The sequence below is a fragment of the Grampus griseus genome, assembly GCF_964374135.1.
Source record: "Grampus griseus genome assembly, chromosome: 3".
Lineage (NCBI taxonomy): Eukaryota > Metazoa > Chordata > Mammalia > Artiodactyla > Delphinidae > Grampus > Grampus griseus.
Window position 1 is genome coordinate 159,277,266 of NC_139019.1, and position 25,578 is coordinate 159,302,843.

General features: G+C 46.7%; 1 protein-coding gene across 1 annotated transcript in view; it reads left to right on the plus strand.

Moving 5' to 3' along the window:
• The window catches only part of LOC309820401 (cytochrome P450 4F2-like), a gene marked incomplete at both ends in the record, with an annotated part of 68,694 nt that extends 43,733 nt beyond the window's left edge, over positions 1–24,961 (plus strand). Inside the window, 4 exons of the mRNA XM_082651129.1 lie at positions 22,277–22,398; positions 23,185–23,455; positions 24,579–24,645; positions 24,828–24,961. Of these exons, the coding sequence (XP_082507255.1) occupies positions 22,277–22,398; positions 23,185–23,455; positions 24,579–24,645; positions 24,828–24,961 (594 nt within the window). The remainder of the gene's footprint in view (positions 1–22,276; positions 22,399–23,184; positions 23,456–24,578; positions 24,646–24,827) is intronic.
• Between the last annotated feature and the right edge of the window lie 617 nt (positions 24,962–25,578).

Genomic DNA, 25,578 nt, shown 5'->3' on the forward strand with positions numbered 1-25,578 from the left:
CACGTATAGCTCAGCCTACAGACAACATTCTTTTATGAAGGTGCAGGGCCAGCATGACCAAGCACAGGCAACAGAGCATAGAGGTTATATAGAGATAATGGAGTAGATCCAATATGGAGTTAGGTTTGTTCTTCTCTGTTACAACCTTTGAGCAGAAACCCGAATGATGTGGAGAATTGGGTAGCGAGTGAATAAAGCTCACCCCACCTCCCTCCCCTTAAGCCTGGCTAGCACTGGAAACACCCAGCACAGAGTGGAGCAAACAAATGGACTTTAAAAATGTGTGATTCTTGCTTCCTTCCTCAAAGGCGATGAATTAAACAGAGCAAGTGGGGCAGTTTCCCTCCTTGTCTATCCATGGGGGAAGGCAGGAAATACCCGTGCTGGAGACCACATTGATGGTGAAGTCTGGCCAGACCTCAGGCAGGAAGCAGTTGCTGTATTTCACTTACCATATTAAAGATCAGGAAATCTCACCAGCCCCTGAAGACACATTGAGCCAGGCCAGATCTGTAAGCTGGGGCTGCCAACATTTTGGCAGAGGTACCAGGAAAACTGATGAGCTGGTTTTGGAAAAAATAAGGCACTAGGAAAACTTCAGGAAAGTCTGGAAGACCTGTGATAGTTGCCCTAAATGGGACCTATTGGGTGATGCCAGTTCTGAAAAGTAGCCTGACCACCCCCTCCACTGAGAAGTGAGGGGATTGTGGTGGGGCTCAAAAGAGAACATCCCTGTGGAGGGCAAAGGAGGGTTCTCATCCAAAAACCAATGGAGGGAGGCCCCAAGAACATCACTCCAAAGGAGAGAAAAAGCCTGAAAGGGTAGAGACAGAATTTTGCTCCCCATTCGGGGGTCTGCTTAGTCAGTGAGCAAAGGGACTGGCCAGGTGCACAGGAGGTTCATGAATCCCCATCTGTGGGGACATTGTGGAGCTCACACTGACCCAGGCTGAGAAAAGGGGCTACAACAATGTGACCGAATCCAAACTTGTACTGCTTGCCACACGATAAGACAATAAATCGAGAGACGAGGTGCTGGGACAAGGAAAAGACTTTATTCTGAAACCCAGCAGACCAAGGAGATGGTGGACTAGTGTCCCAAAGAACCATCATACTGGAGTTAGAATTCAGGCTTCTTTTATACTGAAAGGGAGGGGGGTGTGGCTGGTTGTTGCAGACTTCTTGGTGCTAACCAGATCCCCGGAATGGATGGTATAATCCTTTGTTCTAGCAGCTGTCCCTGTAGGTCTGGTCACAATGTTTCTGCAAACCTCCAACAAGGCCAATGTTATTTTATGTCCTGCAACTCTTTATCTCTGTATGAATGAAAAGTGTTACAGACATAAAGGTCAACCCTGGGAGGCAGAGCCTTGAGAAAGGGGTATCGTGGATATTTCAGGCTACAGGCAACATTCGTTTACAAAGGTGCAGAGCCAGCATGACTAAGCACAGGCAACAGAGCACAAAGGTTAGAATAGATCCACTGTGGAGTCAGGTTTGTTCTTCCCTGTTCCAATAGGAGTCTGGCCACCTACCTGCAGCCCAAGTCAGAGAAGGAGATGATGTTTGGTCAGTGGAAGGCACCTGCAGGCTATCAGAGGGGATTAGAGGACAGACATCCATCCTCTGCCAAAGGCCACTGCTGCTTCCACCTTCAGCTAATTCTCTGGGTTCCAGGAACAGCTACTACCTGGCCCGGGGGTGGTGTCAGCTCTCAGCTGATGCTAGGCCCCAGGGGGCTACACTAGCCTTGATGGTGTCCCTTGGCTCAGGTGTCCGTGATTTTAGATAAGGGGGATGTGCAATCCAACATACATCATGGTAGATGGTTACTGCTAGTCGTCATGAGGAACAGATTTCTCAGTTAATAATTTTAGTACTTTTCAAAGCACGGGAAGATGCAAGAATTCTGGCTCATAAAATTTTTCCTAAATATATCTATCTAAAAGCCTGTTTTCCCAATGTACAGAGTACCTCACCCTGGTGTCTGTCCTGAATTAGCAACTACAATGGCTAATGCCTTAATCTTTGTAGAACTAGATGGCAAGCAACATTTCATGTTTACAAAGCCTGTATATTGTAAATGGCCCCTACTTAAAGCCACTCTCATGTAGCCCATCTGAGGCCTCTGCCAGGACCCGACTCTTACATTCTGCAGAGGGATGGGACACCTCAGCAATCCAGTTATGTGAGTGTCAATGTTTCTGTAGGCACAGAAAAAGTTGAAAACTTTTTCTGGAATGGGAGGGCAGAGTAAGAGGAAGAATGGTTCTGTCAAATGTTTACATGGAACCAATTGTTTCCTTTTCTTAGATGAAGCCTTCAAAGCATTTTTCATTATAATTGCTAATCTATGTGATTACAAATTATATTTTGCAAAGGAAAAATGCTTAGTGTCATACATAGTACCATGCCTGATGGGCAGCAGGACTCAATACGTACGAATTGTGAGAAGCCAGAGGGCATCATGGTTAAGAACAAGGGCTCCAGGTGCCAGGGTTCAAATCAGGACCAGATGAGTGAATTTGGGCATGTCTCTTTACCTTTCTGTACCTCAGTTTTCTTGCCTGAAAATTGAGGGTAACGACAAGGTGGTTGTGAAAATCAAGTGAATTGAAACGAGTAAAGTGGTAACGACACTCCATGGCTCAGAGTCAGCACCAACACGAATAACTGCCATTACTTTATGACAGTATGAGGACATGGGCACCAGCCATGAGCATTAGGCTGCACTAGCACACACATCAGCAATCTTGCAGGCTATGAACATCCTCTATTCATTCCCTCTGACCTTAGCAGGGAAGAGGCTCCTTAGAAAGTAGCAAGCACTGGCTTGGGATCAGAGGGCTCCTTGTCGATGATAGGCTTTGCCACTCTCCAGCTGTGTGACCTTGGGCAAGTAAATTGCCCTCTCTGAGACTCACATTCCTCCTCTGTAAAAAGGGAATAATAACAGACCCTTGGGGATTGGAGGAGCGAGCCTATGTGTGTCTTAGTTTGCATCCTCTGGAAGTAGATCCTCATGCAAGGATTCAAGTGCAAATCCTTTATTTGGAGGTGACCCTGAGGCAAGAATTCAACTGCAAGTTGTTTCCTTGGGAAATAATCCCAGGAAATGCCAGTAGGGCACTGTGGAAGTGAGACTGGGAAGGGAAGGCAGCAGGAAAAGGGTACTTTAGCCAGAAAGCTCACACTGTGGCACCTGGGGCTCAGTCCCTCTTGGGGACAGCAGAGAACATACACCCACAAGTCCTTAGTCAGGGCTGCTTCCAAAGGCATTATTTCTCCAGAATGTCCTGCCTGCACTGCATGGCTGAGGTCTGGGGACAGAGGCAGGAGCCTTCCACAGGAGTTGTTTTCAGGAACACAGCCTGGTGCAGACCGTCACAGTGGTTCAGTGACTTCAAGACACATACCTTTACACCCTTAAACACATACGCACACAGATACACATACACACAATTGCATACACAATCACATATACACACCCACAGTGTGCACACAGCCACACACAAGCACAGTTACATGCACCCACGTGTGCTTGCAGTCACATACACACTCTTACATACACATGCACACAGACGTGTGCACATGCACACACACTGCATGTACCTGCACACACAGTTACATGCATACACTGACATACACATGCTCACACATGTGTGCACACAGTCACACATACACTTACACAAAATCCCCCACACAGTCACATAGCCACACACACACATTGAACCAATGGAGACCGAATGTCTTAGAGCTTGTTGTCTCTGACTCTTCAAGCAGAAGGAGAGATACGGACACCCCACAGCAGCCAGCAACTAGAACAGGCCTGGATGTGTCTTGAGAATTAAGCAAGGGACCCGTAGGGTCCACGCCACCCCTCCTCCCTCTCTCTCATTCATGTACCAGAAAAAGTGAAATATTCAGGTATAAATCTAACAAAATGTGTGCATGGTTTCTAGGATGAACAAGACACTGATGAAAGAAATCCAAGAATACCCAAATTAATGGAGAGATATACAATGTTCATGGAGTAGAAGACTCAATATTGTTAAGATGTTGTGTCCTCAAATTGATCTACAAATTCAAAGAAATCACAGTCCCTGGAGGAGTTTTTGTAGAAATAAGCTGATTAAAAAATCTACATGAAAATGCAAAGGACTTACGGTAGCCAAAATTGTTCTGAAAAGGAAAAATATAGTGGAAGGATTTACAAGACCCCTTTCAACACATAGTATAAAATAACAGTAATCATGACGGTGCGATACTGATCAAAGACTAGACACATAAATAAGTGGAACAGAATAGAGAGTCCAGAAATTAAAAAACAAAAAAAGCATGCAGGGCAAATTAATGTACAAAGGACAGTCTTTTCAATAAGTGGTACTGGAAAAATTGGACATCCACATGTTAAAAAAAAATGTCAACCCATACCTCACACCTTATACAAAATATAACTTAATGTGAATCATAGAACTAAATGATGTAAAAATGTAAAACTTTTAGAAGAAAAAATGGAAGAGAATCTTTGTGGTCTTAGGTTAAACAGAGAGTTCTTATATATAACACCAATAGCATAATCATAAAACAAAAAAATGGATAAACTGCACTTTATAAACATTTTAAAATTTTGCTCTGTGAAAGAAATTTAAGATAAAGACCAACGACACACTAGGAAAAAAGACTTGCAAATCGCATATCTGACAAAGGATTTGTATGTAAAATGCGACAGTGGAAGGTAACGATCCAAGGAAAATTAATGGGCAAAAGATTTGAACAGGTGCTTTACCACAGAAGATATATGGACGGCCAACAGGCACATACAAAAATGTTCAACATCATTAGTCATTAGGAAATGCAAACTAAAATCACAGGGACATATCATTGTACACCTATAAGAATGGCTGGGGAAAAACTGACACATCCAGGTGCCAGTGAGTATGGGCAGCAACCAGAACTCTCACACATTAATGATTGGAATTTTTTTGTGTGTGTGGTACGCGGGCCTCTCACTGTTGTGGCCTCTCCCGCTGTGGAGCACAGGCTCTGGACGCGCAGGCTCAGCGGCCATGGCTCACGGGCCCAGCTGCTCGGCGGCACGTGGGATCTTCCCGGACCGGGGCACGAACCCATGTCTCCTGCATCGGCAGGCGGACTCTCAATCACTGCGCCACCAGGGAAGCCCAATGATTGGAATTTTAAATGAAATAGACACCTATGGAAAACAGTATGGCGGTTCCTCAAAAAATTAAAAATAAAACTACCATAGGATCCAGCATAATTGATATCTGGATCTCATAGAGATATCTGCACTCCCATGTTCACTGCAGCATTATTCACAATATCCCAGGTATTGAAACGACCTTACTGTCCATAAGTGGAAGAATGGATGAAGAGGATGTGATATATATATATATACATACATACAATGGAATATTATTCAGCCAGTAGAAAGAAGGAAAACCTGCTCGTTTGTGACAACATGGTTGGACCTTGAGCGCATTATGCTAAGTGAAATAAGTTAGAGAAAGACAAATACAGGCAGCCTTCCATATCTGTGAGTTCTGCACCTGCAGATTCAACAAGTCCCAGATCAAAAAGATTTAGGGGAGAGGGAAGTCCAAAAAGTTCCAAAAAGCAAAATCTGAATTTGCTGTGCACCAGAAACTATTTACATAGCATTTACATTGTATTTGGCATTATAAGTAATCTAGAGATGAGTTAAAGTATACAGGAGGATATGTGTAGGTTGTATGCAAATGCTATACTATTCTATATGAGGGATTTGAGCATCCCCAATTATTGGTATCCACGGGGAGTCCTGGAACCCATCGCCCCATCCCTCGCAGATGCTGAGGGATAACTGTACTGTATAATATTACTTATATGTGGAACCTAAAAAAGACAAACTCAAAGATACAGAGTAGACAGTGATGGTTACCAGGGGTTGGGGAAACGGGGAGATACTGGTCAAAGGATACAAACTTCCAGCTATAAGATTAGCAAGTTTGGGGATCTAATGTACAGTATGGTGACTACAGCTAATGGTACTGTGTCAGAAACTTGAATGTTCCTGAAAGAGTAGATCTTAAATGTTCTGACCGCAGAAAATAAATGGTAAGTATGTGATGGGGTAGAGGTGGTAGCTAATACTATGTAGCATCACTTTCTAAGGTATAAATGTATTAAATCAACGTGTTGTACACCTTATTGTACACCTTACACAGAAATGTTATGTGTCAATTATATCTCAATAAAGCTGGGAATTTTAATGAAATTAAAAATTTTAAGTGGCACACTTTGGAAAAAGTTTGGTTGTTTCTTCTAATGTTAAACGTACCCATGTAATATGACCCAGCCCTCCCATTCCAAGAGCAGTGAGCGGTTGTACACAAATATTCATAGTAGCTTTATTCATGACAGCACAACATTGAAAACAATCCACATGTCCTCCAACCGGGGAAGAAAATGTGGCTCACCATACTATGGAATATTACTTAGCCATAAAAAAAAAGTATTGGGGTTTCCCTGGTGGCGCAGTGGTTGGGAGTCCGCCTGCCGATGCAGGGGACACGGGTTCGTGCCCTGGTCCGGGAAGATCCCACATGCCGCGGAGCAGCTGGGCCTGTGAGCCATGGCCACTGAGCCTGCACGTCCAGAACCTGTGCTCCGCGATGGGAGAGGCCACAACAGTGAGAGGCCTGCGTACCAAAAAAACAAAAAAAATATCGATGCATGCAACATGAATGAATCATAAATGTTTTGTGAGGTGAAAGAAGCCAGACTACAGGGATGGAGAATGGATCAGTGTTTGGCAGGAGGTGGGATGAAAAGTTTTTGACTATCAAGGGTGACTATGGTAGTGTGTTTACACAACGCGAGACATTTCAAATCTCAGAACTGTACACCAAACAGAGCAAACTTTACTTTTAGTAAATTTTGTAAATTGTAGGTCCAGGCCAGGACTCAGGCCAGGAGCCGGGAGGCCCCGACCAGCAGCAGGAGTAGCCACGGGGAGGCTGTCACCGGCCCGAGTCCCAGCCAGGACAGGCTCAGCTGCAGCATCCTGTAGGGCAGATGCAGTGGAGGGTGAGCTCCTGAGGATGAAGGGATGGGCGGCGGGGGGGGGGTGGGGGGGGTGGGGGGGGGTGGGGGCGGCGGCGATGATGGTGAGCTGTGAGGCAGAGACAAATAGAGGGACAGGAACGAGGGAGTGAGGGACAGGGATGGTGAGTGCTGGGGGCAGGGCAAGAAGGGCTCAGAGAAGGGAGGGAGACCCAGAGAAATCCAGAGGAAGAGAGATAGAGACAGACAGAGGAGTTAGTAACCAACTAGTATCCACTCATCTCCCAGGCCAGCTCCTTCCCTGGAGCCACGCTGCCTTGAGCGGTGGCCTTCCGCGCCCCGGGCCAGGACCCCCAGCCCTTAGACCCCCAGCCTGGCACCTTCTGTCAGGAGTGCCTTGTCCCACGCAACTTCCTCTCCCCTCCTCTGGGGAAGGCTTTGTCTGACCCCTGACCTAGAGGAAGCTTCCAGGGGCCGGGCTAAGCCAGCCAATCCCTGCAGCCTGCTTACCTCCTCCCCACCTGGCAGCTGCCCAAATAGAAGGTGGAGGGAAGGGGTTACAGTGTTGTTGAGAGAAGCCTGTGAACCAGCTCAGGATCACACGGTGTGGACACTGGATCCTCAGGACTCAGCACCTCCCACGTAGGCAAGTTGGGGTGCAGGCAAAGGTGACTCAGGGCCCCTAAGTTCACAGCCAGCCCTGCCCTTCCTAGGCCAGGGTGCAGCAGGTAAAAGCATGAACATTCAGGTGCCAGGTGAGCAGGGCAAACATGGGCCAGGAATGTGTCTGCCCCATTTCTTGTCATAGAATCAAGAAGCTCAGAACTGTGAAGCCTCTGCCCTCTGGGGCACACAGCCTGGCAGGAGTTCAAGTCTTTTCTCCAAGCAGCCCAGGGCCTGGGTGGAGATATGACTGCTGGGAGCGAGAACAGAGAACCCAGGCTGGTTGGGGATTACCTGCATCAGACTCAGGGAATAAAGGGCGCAGTTGGAAGAGGGCACCTCATGGCATAAGGGGTAAGCCTTCAAGGGGCTGAGAGAGAACAGGGTCTAGACAGGGGAGGGCAGAGCTGGGAGATCCTGAGTGGGCAGCCTCACTGTGACTGAGGGCTGTGCTGACCCTCTCTGGGCTCAGTCTCCCCATTTGGTAAATGGGATGTTGGATGAGAGACTGAGGAGGGACTGGGGAGGGTTCCACTGGAAGATGGGAAGGATCTGGAGCCCCCAAAAGATGGAATGAAAGAGAAGTGCTGGCAACTAGTGCTCGTGCTACTGCGTGCCCGTACTCCACATAGAGTAAGCCTACTCTGTGCAGACAACTGTATGTAGAGTGCCTACTCTGGGCTGGGTACCTCAAAAAGCATGCCTAAAGTGTGTGGCAAACTCTAGATTAAGCATGCCTGCTATGTGTCCGGTGCTCTATGTAAAGTGCATCTACTGTGTGTGAAGTACTCTGCATAAATCCTATCCACTTTATGCTAGGTCTTGTGCATAAAGCATGCCTCCTGTGTGCTGGGTAATCTATGCAAAGCACACCTCTTGTGTGTTGGGTGCTCTATGTAAATATGTCTACTGTGTGCCAGGTGCCCTACATAAAGCATACCTGCTGTGTGTCAAGTGCTCTACATAAAATAAACCTACTCTCTTCCAAGTACGTTACCTAAAGCATGCCTACTATATGCTAGATACTCTACATAAAGTGTACCTACTATAAGCTGGGTACTCTAAACAAATCCCGTCTATTGTATCCCAGGTGTTCTACATAAAACATGCCTACTGAGTGCCAGACATACTACACAAAGAACGCCTACTATGTGCTGGGCAGTCTACAAAAATCATGCCTGCTCTGTGCCAGTACTATACATAAAGGGCTCTGTGTGTGTGTCAGGTGCACGACGTAAAGTAAACCCACTGTGTGTCAGATATTCTGCCAGCAAGATAATAAATCACCCTCCCCTCACTGGGTCAGAACTCTGGGATCAGGCAGAGAGACGCAAGTGATGGCAGGAGGGAAGATACCTATTCAACAGAAGAGAAAACAGAAGCTCAAAGAGGGCAAACCTCTAACCTAAGTTGCAGAGCTGGAAGATACCCAGGTCTGTCATATCACCAAGCCTAAGCCTTTTCCCTCTGCCAAGCTGCTTCACCCCCAACCATAAGGGACAATGCCCTATTAATCCAGGGACATTTATAATGGTGGAATCTCAGGCAATACGGTGACCCCAGTGGGGAGATTCCTTGAGGTCCTTGTATCATCAGTTGGATCATCTTCCCACATCCAGGATGCACCACCCAATGGATCTAGAGCTCCCCTCCTGGCCCTCTCTGGATCCTGTCCAGAACTGCCCTGTGGGGTGGTCTCCGGTGACAGAGAACTTGAAGGATGGGGCTCCTGGCAGAGCTACTGAGCAGGAGAGTGGGGGAAGGACAGTCCTCCTGACACTGGTAGGATGCTGGGGAGACCCCGAAACTCCTTCCACCTCGACACTGGCTGGGGGATTCAGGTGGAGGATCCTAAAAACCTTAGTGGAGTGAGGTGCACCCTCCCCGCTGAATCTCTACCACCTCCGCAGGGGTAGACTTAGCCTCCTGGCAGGTCCGTCCACATCATGGTCAGGCGGGCATGACCAGAATAGAATAAACCAGGCAGGGTGCTGGGACACAGAGGAGAAAGATCCCCAGTACCCAGATGGGTTCAGCTCACTTCAGACCTACTGTGTGCCGGGAATAGGCAGGCAGCCTGGATCAGGAACCGCAGCCACCGCACCAGCATTTCCCACATAAGCCACTGAAGCTGTTTTAAGCCCCTTAGGTATATTAATTTTTTTTACATTTTACAGATGAGGAAACTGAGACTGAAAATCATATGAGTGACTCACCCAAAGCCACAGAGCTCTTGGAATTAGTCTGTGCCCCAGGCTTTACATTGAATACCCTGAACCACTACGCTCTGCTCCTTCTGTATCTATAAATGTGCATTTCATTAGCAACACCTCCCAAGATGGTGGGAATCCTTAAAAGAGACAATGCATATAAAACACATAGGACAGAGGAAGGGTTCAATAAACACAATCATTATTGCTGTTGTCATTGTTTTTGTTGTAAACATTCAACAGCGCTGCAAGATCAAACTCATTACCTGTGTTTACAGAAGAGGAGAAGGAGCTTCAGAGAGCTGAAGCAACTTGCTCCACCCCCCAAGAGCAAATTAAGTAAATACAACAGTACAGGTGACAGCAAAGCCTGGCACACAGGACATGCTCATTAAATATCCGGGGAAGAAATATTTTTGAACTGGGGTTGGTTGAATCTGCAGATGCAGAACGCACAGACATGGAATTCTGCCTGTATTTGTCTTTCTCTCACTTATTTCACTTAGCATAATGCTCTCAAGGTCCACCCATGTTGTCACAAGCAAGCAGGTTTTCCTTCTTTCTCCTGGCTGAAGAGTATTCCATTGTATATGTACACCACATCTTCTTCATCCATTGATGTACAGTTAGGATGTTTCCATATCTTGGCTATTGTGAATAATGCTGCAATGAAGATGGGAGTGCAGATATCTCTATGAGATCCTGATTTCCATTTTGCTGGATCATATGGCGGCATTATTTTTGACTTTTGAGGAACCTCCATACTGTTTTCCATAGGTGTCCGTGTCATTTAAAATTCCTATCGTTAATGTGTGAGAGCTGTGGTTGCTGCCCATGCTCACTGGCACCTGGTGGTGTCAGTGTTCCCCAGCCATTCTTATGGGTGGGCAATGATATATCACTGTGATTTTAGTTGGCATTTCCTAATGACTAATGATGCTGAACATTTTTTCATGTGCCTATTTGCCATCCATATATCTTCTGTGGTAAAGCACCTGTTCAAGTCTTTTGCCCATTAATTTTCCTTGGATTTTTACCTTCTATTGTTGGGTTTTACATACAAATCCTTTGTCAGATATGTGATTTGCAAGTCTTTTTTCCTAGTGTATGGCTGGTCTTCATCTTAAATTTCTTTCACAGAGCAAAATTTTAAAAGGTTTTTAAAGTGCAATTTATCAATGTTTTCTTTTTATGATTACGCTTATGGTGTTATACATAAGAACTCTTTGTCTAAACTAAGGTTACAAAGATGCTCTTCTATTTTTTCATCTAAAAACTTTACAATTTTACATCATTTAGTTCTGTTAAATTTGTATAAGGTGTGAGGTATGTGTTGACTTTTTAATTTTGCATGTGGGTATCTAATTTTTCCAGTACCATTTATTGAGAAGGCTATACTTTGTGCATTGATTTGCCCTGCATGATTTTTTTTTTAATTTCTGGACTCTCTATTCTGTTCGAATGATTTATATGTCCAGTCTTTGACCAATATTGCACCGTCATGATTACTGTTGTTTTATAGTATGTCTTGAAACGGGTCTTGTAAATCCTTCAACTACATTTTTCCTTTTCAGAAAATTTTGGCTATTCTAAAGTCCTTTGCATTTTCATGTAAATTTTGTGATCAGCTTCTCTATTTCTACAAAAAGTCCTCCTGGGATTGTGACTTCTTGAATTTGTAGATCAATTTGAGGAGACTTAACATCTTAACAATATTAAGTTTTTCACTCCATGAACATTGTATATCTCTCCACTAATTTGGGTCTTGTTGGATTTCTTTCACCAGTGTCTTGAAATTTTCATCCTAGAAATCATGCACATATTTTGTTAGATTTATACCTGAGTATTCAACTTTTTGTGGTGAATGACACTTGAAAAATGGTATATGAAAACATTTCCCAATTGTTTATTGCTATTGTACAGCAGGGTTGGCATATTTTTTCTGTGAAGACCCGTATAAGAAATACTTTATTGGCTGCAGGCCATATTCAGGAACTCCTTATCCTCTTCCTCCCCCTCTTTTACAATCCTTTAAAAATATAGAACAATTCTTTGCTTGCATATCTTACAAAGACAGGCCATAGGCCAGATTTCGTCCATAGACCATAGTTTGCTGACCTCTGGAATATAAAAATAGAATTAATTTTTGTATGTTGACCATGTATCCTGAAGTCTATTGGATCATTTTCATCATAATAAAAATAATGTTTTTATTACCTCAATCTTAAAAAAAAAAAACCTTCCCTTGACCCCATTTTCCCATCAATTAATACATGATTTTTTTCCCCCACCATGGAGCTAACCCCTTCAAGAGTTATCCATACTTGGGTGTCAAATGTCTCCTCTTTCACTAGAAAAGGGCTTTGACTTTCCACTAAGGGCCATGATAGTGAATGAATGAGAGAGAGGGAGGAGGGGAGGCATGGAGCCTGTGGGGCCCCAGATGCTGCTGCACCTGTGTGTTTAATTCTCTATACACACCCCAGGCCTGGTCCAGTCACTGGCTGCTGTGGGGGTGTCTGTTCCTCTCCTGAGTGTGTTGGAGGCTCCTTCTGCTGGAAGATTCAGAAACAACAGGCTCTAAGAAATTTGGTCTCCATTAGTTCAATGTGTGTGTGTGTGGCTATGTGACTGTGTGTGATTGTGTGTATGTGTGACTGTGTGCACACACGTGTGAGCATGTGTATATGTGAGTGTACGTATGTAATTGCGTGTGCACGTACATGCATGTATGTGTGCACGTGCATGCGTGTGTGTTTACATGAACATGGGTGTAAGAGTGTGTATCTAACTGCAAGCACATGTGGGTGCATGTAATTGTGCTTGTGTGTGACCACGTGCACACAGTGTATATGCAATTGTGTGCATGTGTGGGTGTATGTATATTGGTAAGGATGGGAGTGTATGTGTTTTGAAGTCACTGAACCGCTGTAACTATCTGCACCAGTTGTGTTCCTTGCAACAAATACTGTGGGAGGCCTCTGGCCCTGTCCCCAGACCTCAGCCGTGCAGTGCAGGCAGGACATTCTCCAGAAGTAATGCCCTTGTAAGCAGCTCTGACTAAGGACTGGTGGGTGTGTGTTCTCTGCTGTCCCCCAGGGGGACTGAGCCCCAGGTGCCCCCAGGTGTGAGCTTTCTGGCTAAAGTACTCTTTTCCTGCTGCCTTCCCTTCCCAGTCTCACTTCCACAGTGTTCAACTGGCATTTCCTGGGATTACCTCCCCAAGAAACAACTTGCAGTTGAATTCTTGCCTCAGGATCACCTCCAAAGAAAGTATTTGCACTTGAATCCTTGCACTGGGGTCTACTTCCAGAGAATGCAAACTAAGACACACACATAAAGTTGCTCCTGCCATCCCCAAAGGCCTGTTATTATTCCCTTTCTGCTGAGAAGGAATGTGAGGCACAGAGAGGGCAAGTCACTTGCCCAAGGTCACACAGGTGGAGAGTGGCAAAGCCCAGGTTTGACCATGAGCCATCTTACCCCAAGCCCAGCGTTTACTCCTCTCCTGGGAGCCTCTTCCTTGCTAAGGAGGAGGAAAAGAACAGGGGATGTTCCTAGACTGCAAGATAGCTGATGTCTCTGCCAGGGGGGCTTAGGGCTCATGGTTGGTGCCCTGTCCTCATTCTGTCACAAAATAAGAGAAAATGCCAATTATTCATGCTTGGTGCTGACCCTGAGCCAGGGAGTGCCGTTAGCACTTTTCTCATTTCAATTCATTTGATTTTCACAACACTTTGTCAAAACCCTCAATTTTCAGGCAAGAAAACTGAGGCACATAAAGGTAAAGACACCTGCCAAAGTATCTCAGCTGGTCCTGATTTGAACCCTGGTACTTGGAGTCCTTGTTCTTAACCACGATGCCTTCTGGCTTCTCACAGGTCGTATATTTTGAGTGCTGCTGCATGCCATGCCTGGCACTAAGCATGCAGCAAGCATATAACACTAAGCATTTTTTAAAAAGAAATATAATTTGTGGGACCTCCCTGGTGGTCCAGTGGTAAATATTCCACCTTACAATGCAGGGGATGCGGGTTCCATCCCTGGTCAGGGAACTAAGATCCCACATGCTGCAGGGAAACTAAGCCTGTACGCCACAACTACTGAGCTCACGTGCCTCAACTAGAGAGCCTGTGTGTCTCAAATTACAGAGCCCACAAGCTCTGGAACCTGCGCGCCACAACTACAGAAAAGCCCGAGTGCCGCAACGAAGAGCCCATGAGCCTTAACGAAGATCCTGCATGCCTCAACTAAGACCCGATGCAGCCAAAAATAAAGAAAATGAATAAATAATAAATCTACAATATATAAATATATAATTTGTAATTACATAGATTAGTAATTATAATGAAAAATACTTTGCAGTCTTCATCTAAGAAAAGGAAACAGTTGGGTAAATGTAGACATTTAGCAGAACCATTCTTCCTCCTACTCTGCCCTCCCATTCCAGGTGTTGGGTATAATTTTTCAATTTTTTTCTGTGCCTACACAAACATCGACACTCACATAACTGGATTGCTGAGGTGTCCCATCCATTTGTGGAATGTAATAGTCAGGTCCCGGCAGAGACCTCAGATGGGCTACATGAGAGTGGCATTAAGTAGGGGCCATTTACAAAGTATTGATTGTGTAAATAAGGAATGTTGCCTGCCATCTAGTTCTACTAGGATTAAATCATTAGTCACTGCAGTTGCTAATTCAGGACAGAGACCAGGATGAGGCACTCTGCACATTGGGAAAACAGACCTTTAGATAGTTTAGATATTTAGGAAAAATTTTATGAGCCTGAATTCTTGCATCTTCCCATGCTTAGAAAAGTACTAAAATTACTGAGAAATCTGTTCCTCATGACGACTACCATGCTGTATATTGGATTGCACATACCCCTTAGCCAAAATCACATATATGCTGACCTCCTTCCTTACCTCTTTGGAGCAGTTCCTCAGAACTATCTGAGAGGCTGTCTCCTGGGCGACAGTCCTCAGTAATGTCCCTGAATAAAACTGAATCTCACTGCTCTGACGTTGTGCATTTTTTATTTCAGTTGACAGTGGGCCAAGGGAAACCATCAAGGCTAGTATAGCCCCCTGGGGCCTAGCACCAGCTGAGAGCTGACACCACCCCCAGGCCAGGTAGTAGCTGTTCCTGGAACCCAGAGGGATTAGCTGAAGCTGAAAGCAGCAGTGGCCTTTGGCAGAGGATGGATGTCTGTCCTCTAATCCCCTCCGACTGCCTGCAGGTGCCTTCCATTGACGAAACATCATCTCCTTATCTGACTCGGGCTGCAGGTAGGTGGCCAGACTCCTATTAAAACTGGGAAGAACAAACCTGACTCCACATTGGATCTAGTCCTTTGTCTCTAACCTTTGTACTCTGTTGCCTGTGCTTAGTCGGTGCTGGCTCTGCACCTTTGTAAAAGAATGTTGCCTATAGCCTGAAATGTACATGCTAGCCATTCGCAATGCTGTGCCTCCCAGGCTTGACTTTTAAAGGTATAAAACTTTTTATTCATATAGAGATAAAAAGTTGTGGCACAAAGAATAACATTTGTTTTATTAGAGGTTTACAGGAACATTGTGACTGGACCTCTGTAGACAGCTGCAAGAGCAAAGGATTCCGGCATCAAGAAGCCTGCAACAACCTGTCACACCCCCAACCCCCCTTTTAATATGAAAGAAGCCTGAATTCTATCTTGGTTAGAATGGTTCTTTGGGACACTAATCCACCAATTCCTTGGTCTTCTGGCTTTCGGAATAAGGTTACCGTTCCTTGCCCCAAAACTCCTCTTGATGCCTGTCATGCATCAAGCAGTATGAGCTTGGATTCGGTAGTAAGGCCACCTCCTCAGGGAGGCCCTCCCTGATTGCCCTGTCCAGAACAGCCCCCTTGGTCACTTTCTAGCATGTCTCATGCTGTTCATTTCCTTCATTTCTGCCACCACCTGACGTGCTTATTTCCAATTGGCTTCTCCCATGAGACATGAGCACATAATCCAGAGACCTTGTCTGTCTTGTTCATCTCGTGTTTTGGGCCCCAGCAGTGTGCCTGGTACAGATTGGGTGGTCAAGCACAGTTTGCTGTTGAGTAATGAACTACCTGGGAGGTATAAATCCACCTCTCCATTTACAGAGGGGGACATGAGGCTTAGAGAGGGCAATTGACTTGCCCAAGGTGACACAGCCAGGAAATGGCAGAGTTGGGATTTGAACTTAGTTCTGCTGAATCCAGAACTTGTTCCTTTCCTTCCTAACAGCTGAGGAAAGGAAAGGTAAAACTCCAGCCAGCAGGCAGCCTGCATGCTTGTTCTAGAGACCCCACGTGGATTCCTGGGAGGCGTGTCTTTATGATGACACAAAATAACTGCTCATCTGTTTTGTGTGCCAGTTATGTGTTCCTCACTGTGCCAAATCCTTATTTCTTAAATTGTGTTTTAGTTATAGAGACTCCGATTCTACTTCCTCCAATTCCACCATGACATGTGGATTCTTCTGGATTTTTTTTCAATGCATATACACACATGTGCACACACACAAACATTTGTAAGTTTTGTTTATAAATGCAAACTTTATGCACATACTATTTTGAAACATACTTTTCCCTACTCTCTCTGCCTGTGTCTAATAGGACGCTTGCAACTCTCTGTGAGGTTTTATCAGGCCCATTTGACAGACATGAAGAGTGAGGTTTAAAGGGTTGATGGGCTGTGCCCAAGCTAGTGACTCACAGTGACCACCGTCGCTGGTCTGGCACAGGCTTGCCCACTGCCTGACTCTGGGTTTGGGTGGAAGGACCACTGGAGAAGGGGCAGGGGGTGAGTGGCTCCCCTCCTTCCAACACTGGCTGGGGGACATTCCATAAGGCAGGCTTGTGTGATTCGGCATCTGGGATATTACTTGTTTGATGATGCTCTAGAACATCCCCAATGATGAACAGAAGGTCCCCACCTATGGTTTCCTGCCTCCAGTGCTGGTTCCCTTTCCCCTTCTACTGAAACCACACACCTTGTGTCAGGACTTACTGAAACATAGGTTCTTTTGTCTCGGTGCAGAAAGAATTCAGTGAGAGGCAACTGTCCCGACAACTAAGTAGTTTTTATAAATGAAAGAAAAGTGGGGATGGGGAGAAGACCACCTTCTTCCTCATTTTTTGAGTAGACATCAAGCTTTCATCATTAACTCCTCCTACATATCGGGTGGGGGAGTTTTTGACCCTATGTGGCCCAACTGGGACTGTCATAGAGCTATGTAAATGAGCAGAAGGGTGGCAACATATACAAATTTGTGGCGAGTCATCTCAGGTTTCAGTATAATGTCACCTTTCCCCTAGTTTCTTTCACCTTTCCCCCATATTCCTATGTAAGCTACCTGCAAGAAAGCAGTTTTTCAGGGTCCATTGTCTTGCAGACCTCACAAGGCCAATGCAGTCTTGTTACCATTGTTCTGTGGTACACCTCGTTCCTAATCATATAGATTAGTGACCTAAGTAAGTCTGTTTCGTTTTAAAGTGTTACGCTTGTTGTTTAGCTACCAGATGTTCTGGGCATTTCCTGGTTGATGTCTAACTTACGGTGATCTCCCAAAGTCCTTCTCTATCTATCTTCCCCTAGTAGGATTTCTGAACTAGCTGTGCAACTAACCTACTCTGTCCCTATCACTACCACCTGATCTAGGAATCAGAGGTAGACCCTGCCCTAGTAATGGCTGCAGAGACCTGCTAGGGTTTGAGTATCTGGTCACAGTTAGTGAAAGCTCCAAACCCGCTTATAGCTGCCATATGGGGCCAGAATTTGCTGGCCACTTTGGCCTCCCCAAGGAGCAATTGCATGATCTCGCATGTTAGCCCCAGGGTCAAAAACCGCTCGTCTTTCTGTGTAACCTGGGTGTTCCACCCAGTGTCTGTTCTTGGAGTCTCTCCCTCCTCATTCAGGTCTCTGCCCACCCTGACCCCTGGACTAAGGTAGGATGTTCTCCAGGCCCATAACTCACCACTGTCTGACAAGTCATTGATTATTTATCGCTCACCACCCATCTCCTCACAAGATGTAAGCCCCTTGACAGCAGGAAGAGGTCTGCAGTGCTCACTACTGCATTCCTCGTGCCTAAAATAGTGTCCAGTACATAATAAATGAGCAGTAATCATGGTTGTATGTATGAACAGCTCTGGAAGGTATAGATGTTTCTCTTTATTTTATAACCGAAAAAACCCTCTGAGAATTAGAGGGGTGAAGGCATTGTGCTCCCTGCCTCCTTTGCAGAATCCAGACTCAGGAGTCTTAAAGCAACACTTCCTAAAACTTGAAGAAGTGCACACAGTTCCCTTGCAGACCTGTTTAGATGCAATTCTGAGTCAGTATTTTGGGTGAGGATGTGAGATTCTGCATTTACTGCAAACTGTCAGGTGATGCAGATGGTGGGATGGTGGAGGTTTGAGGAACACAATATTAGCACCAGCAACTTAAAACCCCCTGCTGCAAACCTTTCTCTCTTCCCCAGATATTTAATGAGCACGTACTATGTGCCAGGCTTTGCTGTCACCTGTACTGTCATATTTACCTAATTTGTTGGGAGGCTGGAGCAAGTTGCTTCACCTCTCTGAATCTCCGGCTCTTCTTCTGTAAAAATGGGCTCATGAAATTGATCTTGCAGGGCTGTTGGATGATTACATCAACAACGACAACAACAGCAACAATAACAATGACTTGCATTTATTGAGCTCTTCCTCTGTCTTATGTGTTTTCCATGCATTGTCTCTTTTAATGATTCCCACCATCTTGGGAGGTGGTGCTCATGAAATGCCCATTTACAGATATGAAAGGAGAGCTTCGTGGTTCAGGGTACCCAGTCTGAAGTCTGGGGCACAGCCCGTTTCCATCACCTTTGTGACTTTGGGTGATTCACTCGTGTAGTTTTCAGTCTCACATCTGTAAAATGAAAAAAAAATGTTCATATACTTTAAAGACTTAAAACAGCTTAGTGACTTATGTTGGCAAATGCGGGTGCGGTGGCTGCGGTTCCTGATCCAGGCTGCCTGCCTATTCCTGGCACACAGTAGGTCTGAAGTGAACTGAACCTCTCTGGGCACTGGGGCTATTTCTCCTCTGTGTCCCAGCACCCTGCCTGGTTTATTATATTATGGCCTTGCCTGCCTGACCCTGATGTGAAATGGACCTGCCAGGAGGCAAAGTCTACCCCTGCGAAGGGGGACGAGATTCTAGGGGGAGGGTGCACCCCACCACACTGAGGGCTTTAGGATCCTCCACCTGAATCCCCCAGCCAGTGCCGAGGTGGAAGGAGTTTCGGGGTCTCCCCAGCATCCTACCAGTGTCAGGAAGACTGCCCTTCCCCCACTCTCCTGCTCAGTAGCTCTGCCAGGAGCCCCATCCTTCAAGTTCTCTGTCACCGGAGACCACCCCACAGGGCAGTTCTGGACAGGATCCAGAGGGGGCCAGGAGGGGAGCTCTAGATCCATTGGGTGGTGCATCCTGGATGTGGGAAGATGATCCAACTGATGACACAAGGACCTCAAGGCATCTCCCCACTGGGGTCACCGTATGGCCTGAGATTCCACCATTATAAATGTCCCTGGATTAATAGGGCATTGTCCCTTATGGTTGGGAGGGGAGCAGCTTGGCAGAGGGAAGAGGCTTAGGCTTGGTGATATGACAGACCTAGGTACCTTCCAGCTCTGTAGCTTAGGTTAGAGGCTTGTTCTCTTTGAGCCTCAGTTTGCTCTTCTGTTAAATAGGTATCTTTCCTCTTGCTATCACTTGCATCTCTCTGCCTGATCCCAGGGTTCTGGCCCAGAGCACTGAGGGGAGGGTGATATATTATCTTGCTGGCAGAACATCTGTGGATTACTTTATGTAGAGCACCCGGCACACAGAGTATTCTATGTACGATATCTGGCACACAGTAGGAATGCTTCATGCAGCACCCAGATCATAGTAGATGCTCTTTGCATAGTACGTTGGGCACTCAGTAGGCATGCTTTATGTTGAACACCTGGGATACAGGAGACAGGATTTGTGTATAGTACCCAATGTAGAGTGGTTACACTTTATGTAGAGGACCTGGCATATAGTAGGCATGCTTTATGTAAAGTTACTTCTCACAGAGTAGGATTACTTTATGTAGAGTACCTGACACACAGTAGGTGTGCTTTATGTAGGGCACCTGGCACAGAGTAGGCATACTTTACATAGAGAATCCAGCACACAGTAGGTGCATTTTACATAGAGTACCCAGCACATAGTAGGTATGCTTTACATAGGGTTCCTGGCACATAGTAGGTGTGCTTTATGTAGAACATCTGGCATAAAGTAGACAAGATTTATGCAGAGTACTTGGCACACAGTAGATGCACTTTCTGTAGCATACCTGGAACATAGTAGGCACAATTTATGTAGAGTTTCTGACACACTGGGGGCATGTTTTTCTGAGGTACCCAGCACACAGTAGGCCCTCTTTACATACAGTTGTCTGCACAGACTAGGTTTACTTTATGTGGAGTACTGGCATACAATAGCAAGAATACTAACTGCCAGCCCTTTTCCTTCACTCCATCTTTTTTGGGGCTCCTGATTCTTCCCATCCTTCCATGCAATCCTCCGCTGTCCACCTCTCAGGATTTCATCTGAAGTCCCATTTCCCAGATAGGAAGACTGAGCCCAGAGAGGGTCGGGACAGCCCACAGTCACAGTGAGGTTGCCCACTCAGGGTCTCCCAGCTCTGCTCTTCCCTGTGTGGACCCTGTTCTCTCAGCCCCTCACAGCCTTACCCCTCCTGTCTCCAGGTGCCCTCTTCCGATTGGGCCCTTTATCCCCTGAAGCTGATGCAGGTAACCCCCAGCCAGGCTGGAGTCTCTGTTTCTGCTCCCAGCAGTCATGTCTCAATCCAGGCTTTCGGTTGCTTGGAGGCAGGGCTCGAACTCCTGCCAGGCTGTGTGCCCCAGAGGCCAGAAGCTTCATGGTTCTGAGCTTTTCTTGATTCTATGCCAAGAAATGGTGTATGACGTCCTCCTGGCCCACATGTGGAAATGAGCACCGGAGATGTTTGCCCTGCTCACCTGGCACCTGAATGTTCATGCTTTTACCTGCTGTACCCTGGCCTTGGAAAGGCAGGGCTGGCTGTGAACTTGGCATCTGGAGTCACCTTTGCCCACCCCCTAACTTGTTAACATGGGAGGTGCCGAGCCCTGAGGATCTAATTTTCACACTGTGACCCTGAGCTGGTTTACAGTCCTCTCTCAATAACGGTCTAGCTCCCTTCTTCTCACCATCTATTTGGACAGCTGCCAGGTGGGGAGGAGGTAAAGAGACTGTGGGAGTTGGCTGACTCAGCTAAGCCCAGCCTCCCCTCGTTCAGAGGTCGAGCCAGGGAAAAAGGCCTCCCAGGAGGAGGGCAGAGGAAGTTGTATGGGATAAGCGGCTCTTGACAGAAGGTGCCAAGCTGGGGGTCAAGGGGCTGGGGGTCACAGCCTCGGGTGGGGAAGGCCACTGCCCAAGACAGTGGTTCCAGGGAATGAACTGGCCTGGGAAATGAATGGATACCAGTGGTAAGTACACACACACACTGCAAGTGAGCTTGTTACTGTTTCATCGATTTGGCCAGAAGACATGAGACTCCTGGGTCAGAAACCAAGGACAGTTTATTACCCTCAGTGCAACAAAGAGCACATGCTTCTCATTGGTTTGCATTCTTCCTCCAAGTCACCAAATCCCATGCGGATGACACAGGTGGGCTTCTATAGATGCCAGTCATGTAGCATGTTGTGTTATAGCAGGGAGGAGTATAGGTTTAGGGACTCTGTGACTTTTATAGTTATTAGAAGCGAGCTTGATATTTGTCCAAGGGGAGACATAACCTCACTCCTCGAGGTTGTTTTCTACAAATACAACTCTGAGAAATGGCCCAGGTAAAGAACATAGGAGTCTTGCAATTTTTTTTGGCATACCCAGCATTAAAGGGCAGGGGTGCTCAGGGCGCATGGAAAACAACCTCTCTCAATATAGGGGATATTTTCCTAATTAATTTATAAAAATGATGATGATGAAAGCTAACATTTGTTGTGCACTTACTTTATTCATTAACTTTACCAAGGATACACAGAGTGTAGAAGGAAGAGCCAAGATCAAAAACCCACATCTCCTAACTCCGAGCCATGGGGACTTCATGTCCTAACAGTAACAACTTTTACTCCTACCCAAGCCTAGTCTTCCCTGGGGATGGCTGCCTGGGGCCAAGAGGCAGGGTCTGGGGGAGCCCATCAGGTGGTTGGGATTGGGTAGGGGCTCAGAGGAGGCAATTCCCAGTCCTAACCCTGTCCCCTTCTCTGTCCAGGCCAAGTGGCAGCGCTTAGTCACAGAGGGCCACACCCATCTGGATGTGTTTGAACACATCAGCCTCATGACCCTGGACAGTCTGCAGAAATGCGTCTTCAGTTTCGACAGCAATTGCCAGGAGTAAGTTTCAGCCCAGGGCCTGGGAACATGAGCCATAGACCCAAGGGAGTAGATGGGGGAGGGAGGACTGACCAGGGAAATCAGGAGGGCCTTCCTGGAGGAGGTGGGTCAAAGCTCGATATTGAAGGACAGGGAAAGGGAAAGAGGAGTGATCATTTCAGGTCGGTAGAACTGTTTGATAAGGGCCAGGAGCCTAGAACGATCAAAGTATGTGCAACCGTGAGGAGACACCTTGGAAATAAGTTTGGAGGAGTGGGCAGGGTTATATCTTAAGGACATTCTGAAGCCAGACAAAGAAGATATGAACTTTATTCCGAGGTTTCCAGGGAGCCATGGAAGGTGTTTGATCAAATGAGGGTCGTGGTCAAAGCTAAGCTTGGACATCTGACTCAAGAGAAAAATGACCATAATGTAGACAGTGGACGGTGTTGACATTGGATGTAAGGAGAATAGAGAAGGGACTGGGCCATTGACCAGCTAGCAGAGGATAAGTTCTGAGCCGTGTGGACAGTTTGGGGAAGGAGAAGGGGCAGGTACTGGCTGAGAGACAGAGGGGAGGAGCATGATATCTAAGCTGTGCCCTGGGTGCCTGGGGCATGGAGGCAGCTCACAGAGATGGGATGTAGGAGAGAAGAGTCTGGAGAGTCTCATGTCCTGGTTCCTCCCCTCACTGTGTCTGTGGGCCATCTGTTCTTGGAGACTCAGTTTCCTGAAGGGAGGTAGCTCTCGGCTTCTGGGTTTCAGGTGTTTTATGTTGTTGGCTTCCTTCATGCTCTCATCCTGCAGGAAGCCCAGTGAATATATCGCTGCCATCTTGGAGCTCAGTGCCCTAGTGGCAAAGCGGCACCAGCAGATCTTCCTGAATGTAGACCTCCTGTACTACCTCACCCCCGACGGGCGGTGCTTCCGCAGGGCCTGCCGCCTGGTTCACAACTTCACAGATGCTGTTATCCGGGAGTGGCAGCCTACCCTCCCCAGTCAAGGCATTGATGACTTCCTCAAGGCCAAGGCTAAGGCCAAGACCTTGGACTTCATTGACGTGCTCCTGCTGACCAAGGTAGGCTCCTCTAGTATCTGAGTAGAAGTATTAGAATGGACCTCGATTTGATCAAAGAGCTTGGATGGGATGCAGAGGGTACTGGGGAGCCATGTGAGGTGCTTGAGGGAGGGATGGGTCAGGGATAAGTTTTAGAGGTGAGTGTGTGGAATTCCCCTGCAGGGGATGGCTGAGTCTGAAACTTGGAGGCCTGAGATTTTACTCTACTTCCAAGTTAATAAGTTAGTCTACGTGTGTGTGTGTGTGTGTGTGTGTGTGTTGTTGTTGTAGTATACATACAGAACCCTGGATCAGAGCAGAACATTTATTTCTCCCAGCAGTAACAGTAGCCAGAGTGGAATTTAGCTCTTTTTCCCCATCCCCAAATTCTCTTGAGGGCTCCATGCTGCTTCTACCTGTCCATGAAGCCATGGTTGCATCACAGGAGAATTACCTCCAGATATTGAACTTTGGAACTTATACAGGACAGCTGATATATCTGCCCATTCTTCTGTATGGAGAATAGGGATAGGGATAGGGATAGGGATAGAGATATGGAGAGAGTAGAGAAGGGAAGAGAAGAGAAGAGGAGAGTAGAGGGGAGGGAGGAGAGGAGAGGAGAGGAGAGGAGAAAAGAAAGAGAAGAGAAGAGAAGAGAAGAGGAGAGAGAGATTGTTCTGGAGCTTAAACAAATCCTCTTTGGTGAGAAGGCAAAGTCTATAGGTTCTATAGGTTTATAACCCATTCCTTATCTCCAGGAGACATAAAGAATCTCCGTATTTACTATCCTAGCATGTGAGCAAATGGCTTTGGGGCAATGCTCAATCTCTAGCTTCCAAGGCAAGTTGCCGTTCAATCATCCCGTAACCCAGGTTACCAGCAACTTTTTTCTCAGAAATTCCTCATCATGAAGAAACATGAAAATATTTATGAATCATTGATTCCTTTCACCAGGGAAAACACAGGAGACGAGGAGATCAAGGAGGAGACCTACGGGGTGGGGCCTCTGGTGACAGAGGGAAGTCTAGGATTTCAGGGTGAGCTTGGGGTTCTGGGTGGATGATGGAGGTTCAGAGATTTTCTCAGTTTAGGCTCAGGGGCCCTCAGTGCTAGTGTGATTCTGGGGATCTTGCTTTCTCTCCAGGATGACGATGGGAAGGGATTGTCAGACGAAGATATCCGAGCTGAAGCTGACACCTTCCTGTTTGAGGGTGAGGGTCCCAGTGTGGGACTACAGAGGAGACATGTGTCTCTCCATCCCAGGGACTTGGTGTGTGGACCCTGGACCACGCCATCACTCCCCATCCTCCCCATGGGCCTTACTGTGAAGGTGCTGTCCACCCTCTGGTGCTGAAGTAGCCCAGATATCCAAGCCTTTCTGGATGCTCTTCAGGCCATGACACCACAGCCAGTGGCCTCTCCTGGATCCTGTGCAACCTTGTAAAGCACCAAGAATACCAGGAGCGCTGCCAGCAGGAGGTGGGAGAGCTCCTCAGGAACCGTGAGCCTAAGGAGATTGAATGGTGAGTGCAAGTCCTCCTGGTGTTTTTATGAGCCCCTCTCATTGGCCTTGCTCCCTGGCTGGGGAAGAGAGAAAATATTTTTGTGGATTCTGCCATTACTGCTTAGTGGGAATAGGAGCAGAGCTCTGAGGCAGGATCTAGTACTCAGCATGGGTAGCAGGACACAGTTGCAGGCTTTTGGGACAGAAACCTGGATTTCTGAGATAATTAGCAACAATGTGTGAGCGCAGATATTGCCAGTTAGCACATATTCAGTAAGTGAACTTCCCCTCCACTCTCTGACTTTTCTCTCTGAAATCACATGTTTTCAAACATCTTCATTCCTGGGCTTCCCTGGTGGCGCAGTGGTTGAGAATCTGCCTGCCAATACAGGGGACACGTGTTCGAGCCCTGCTCTGGGAAGATCCCACATGCCGCGGAGCAACTAGGTCCGTGAGCCACGATTACTGAGCCTGCGCGTCTGGAGCCTGTGCTCTGCAACAGGAGAGGCCGCGATAGTCAGAGACCAGCGCACCGCGATGAAGAGTGGCCCCCACTTGCCGCAACTAGAGAAAGCCCTCGCACAGAAACGAAGACCCAACACAGCCATAAATAAATAAATAAAAAAAATTTTTTTTTTTT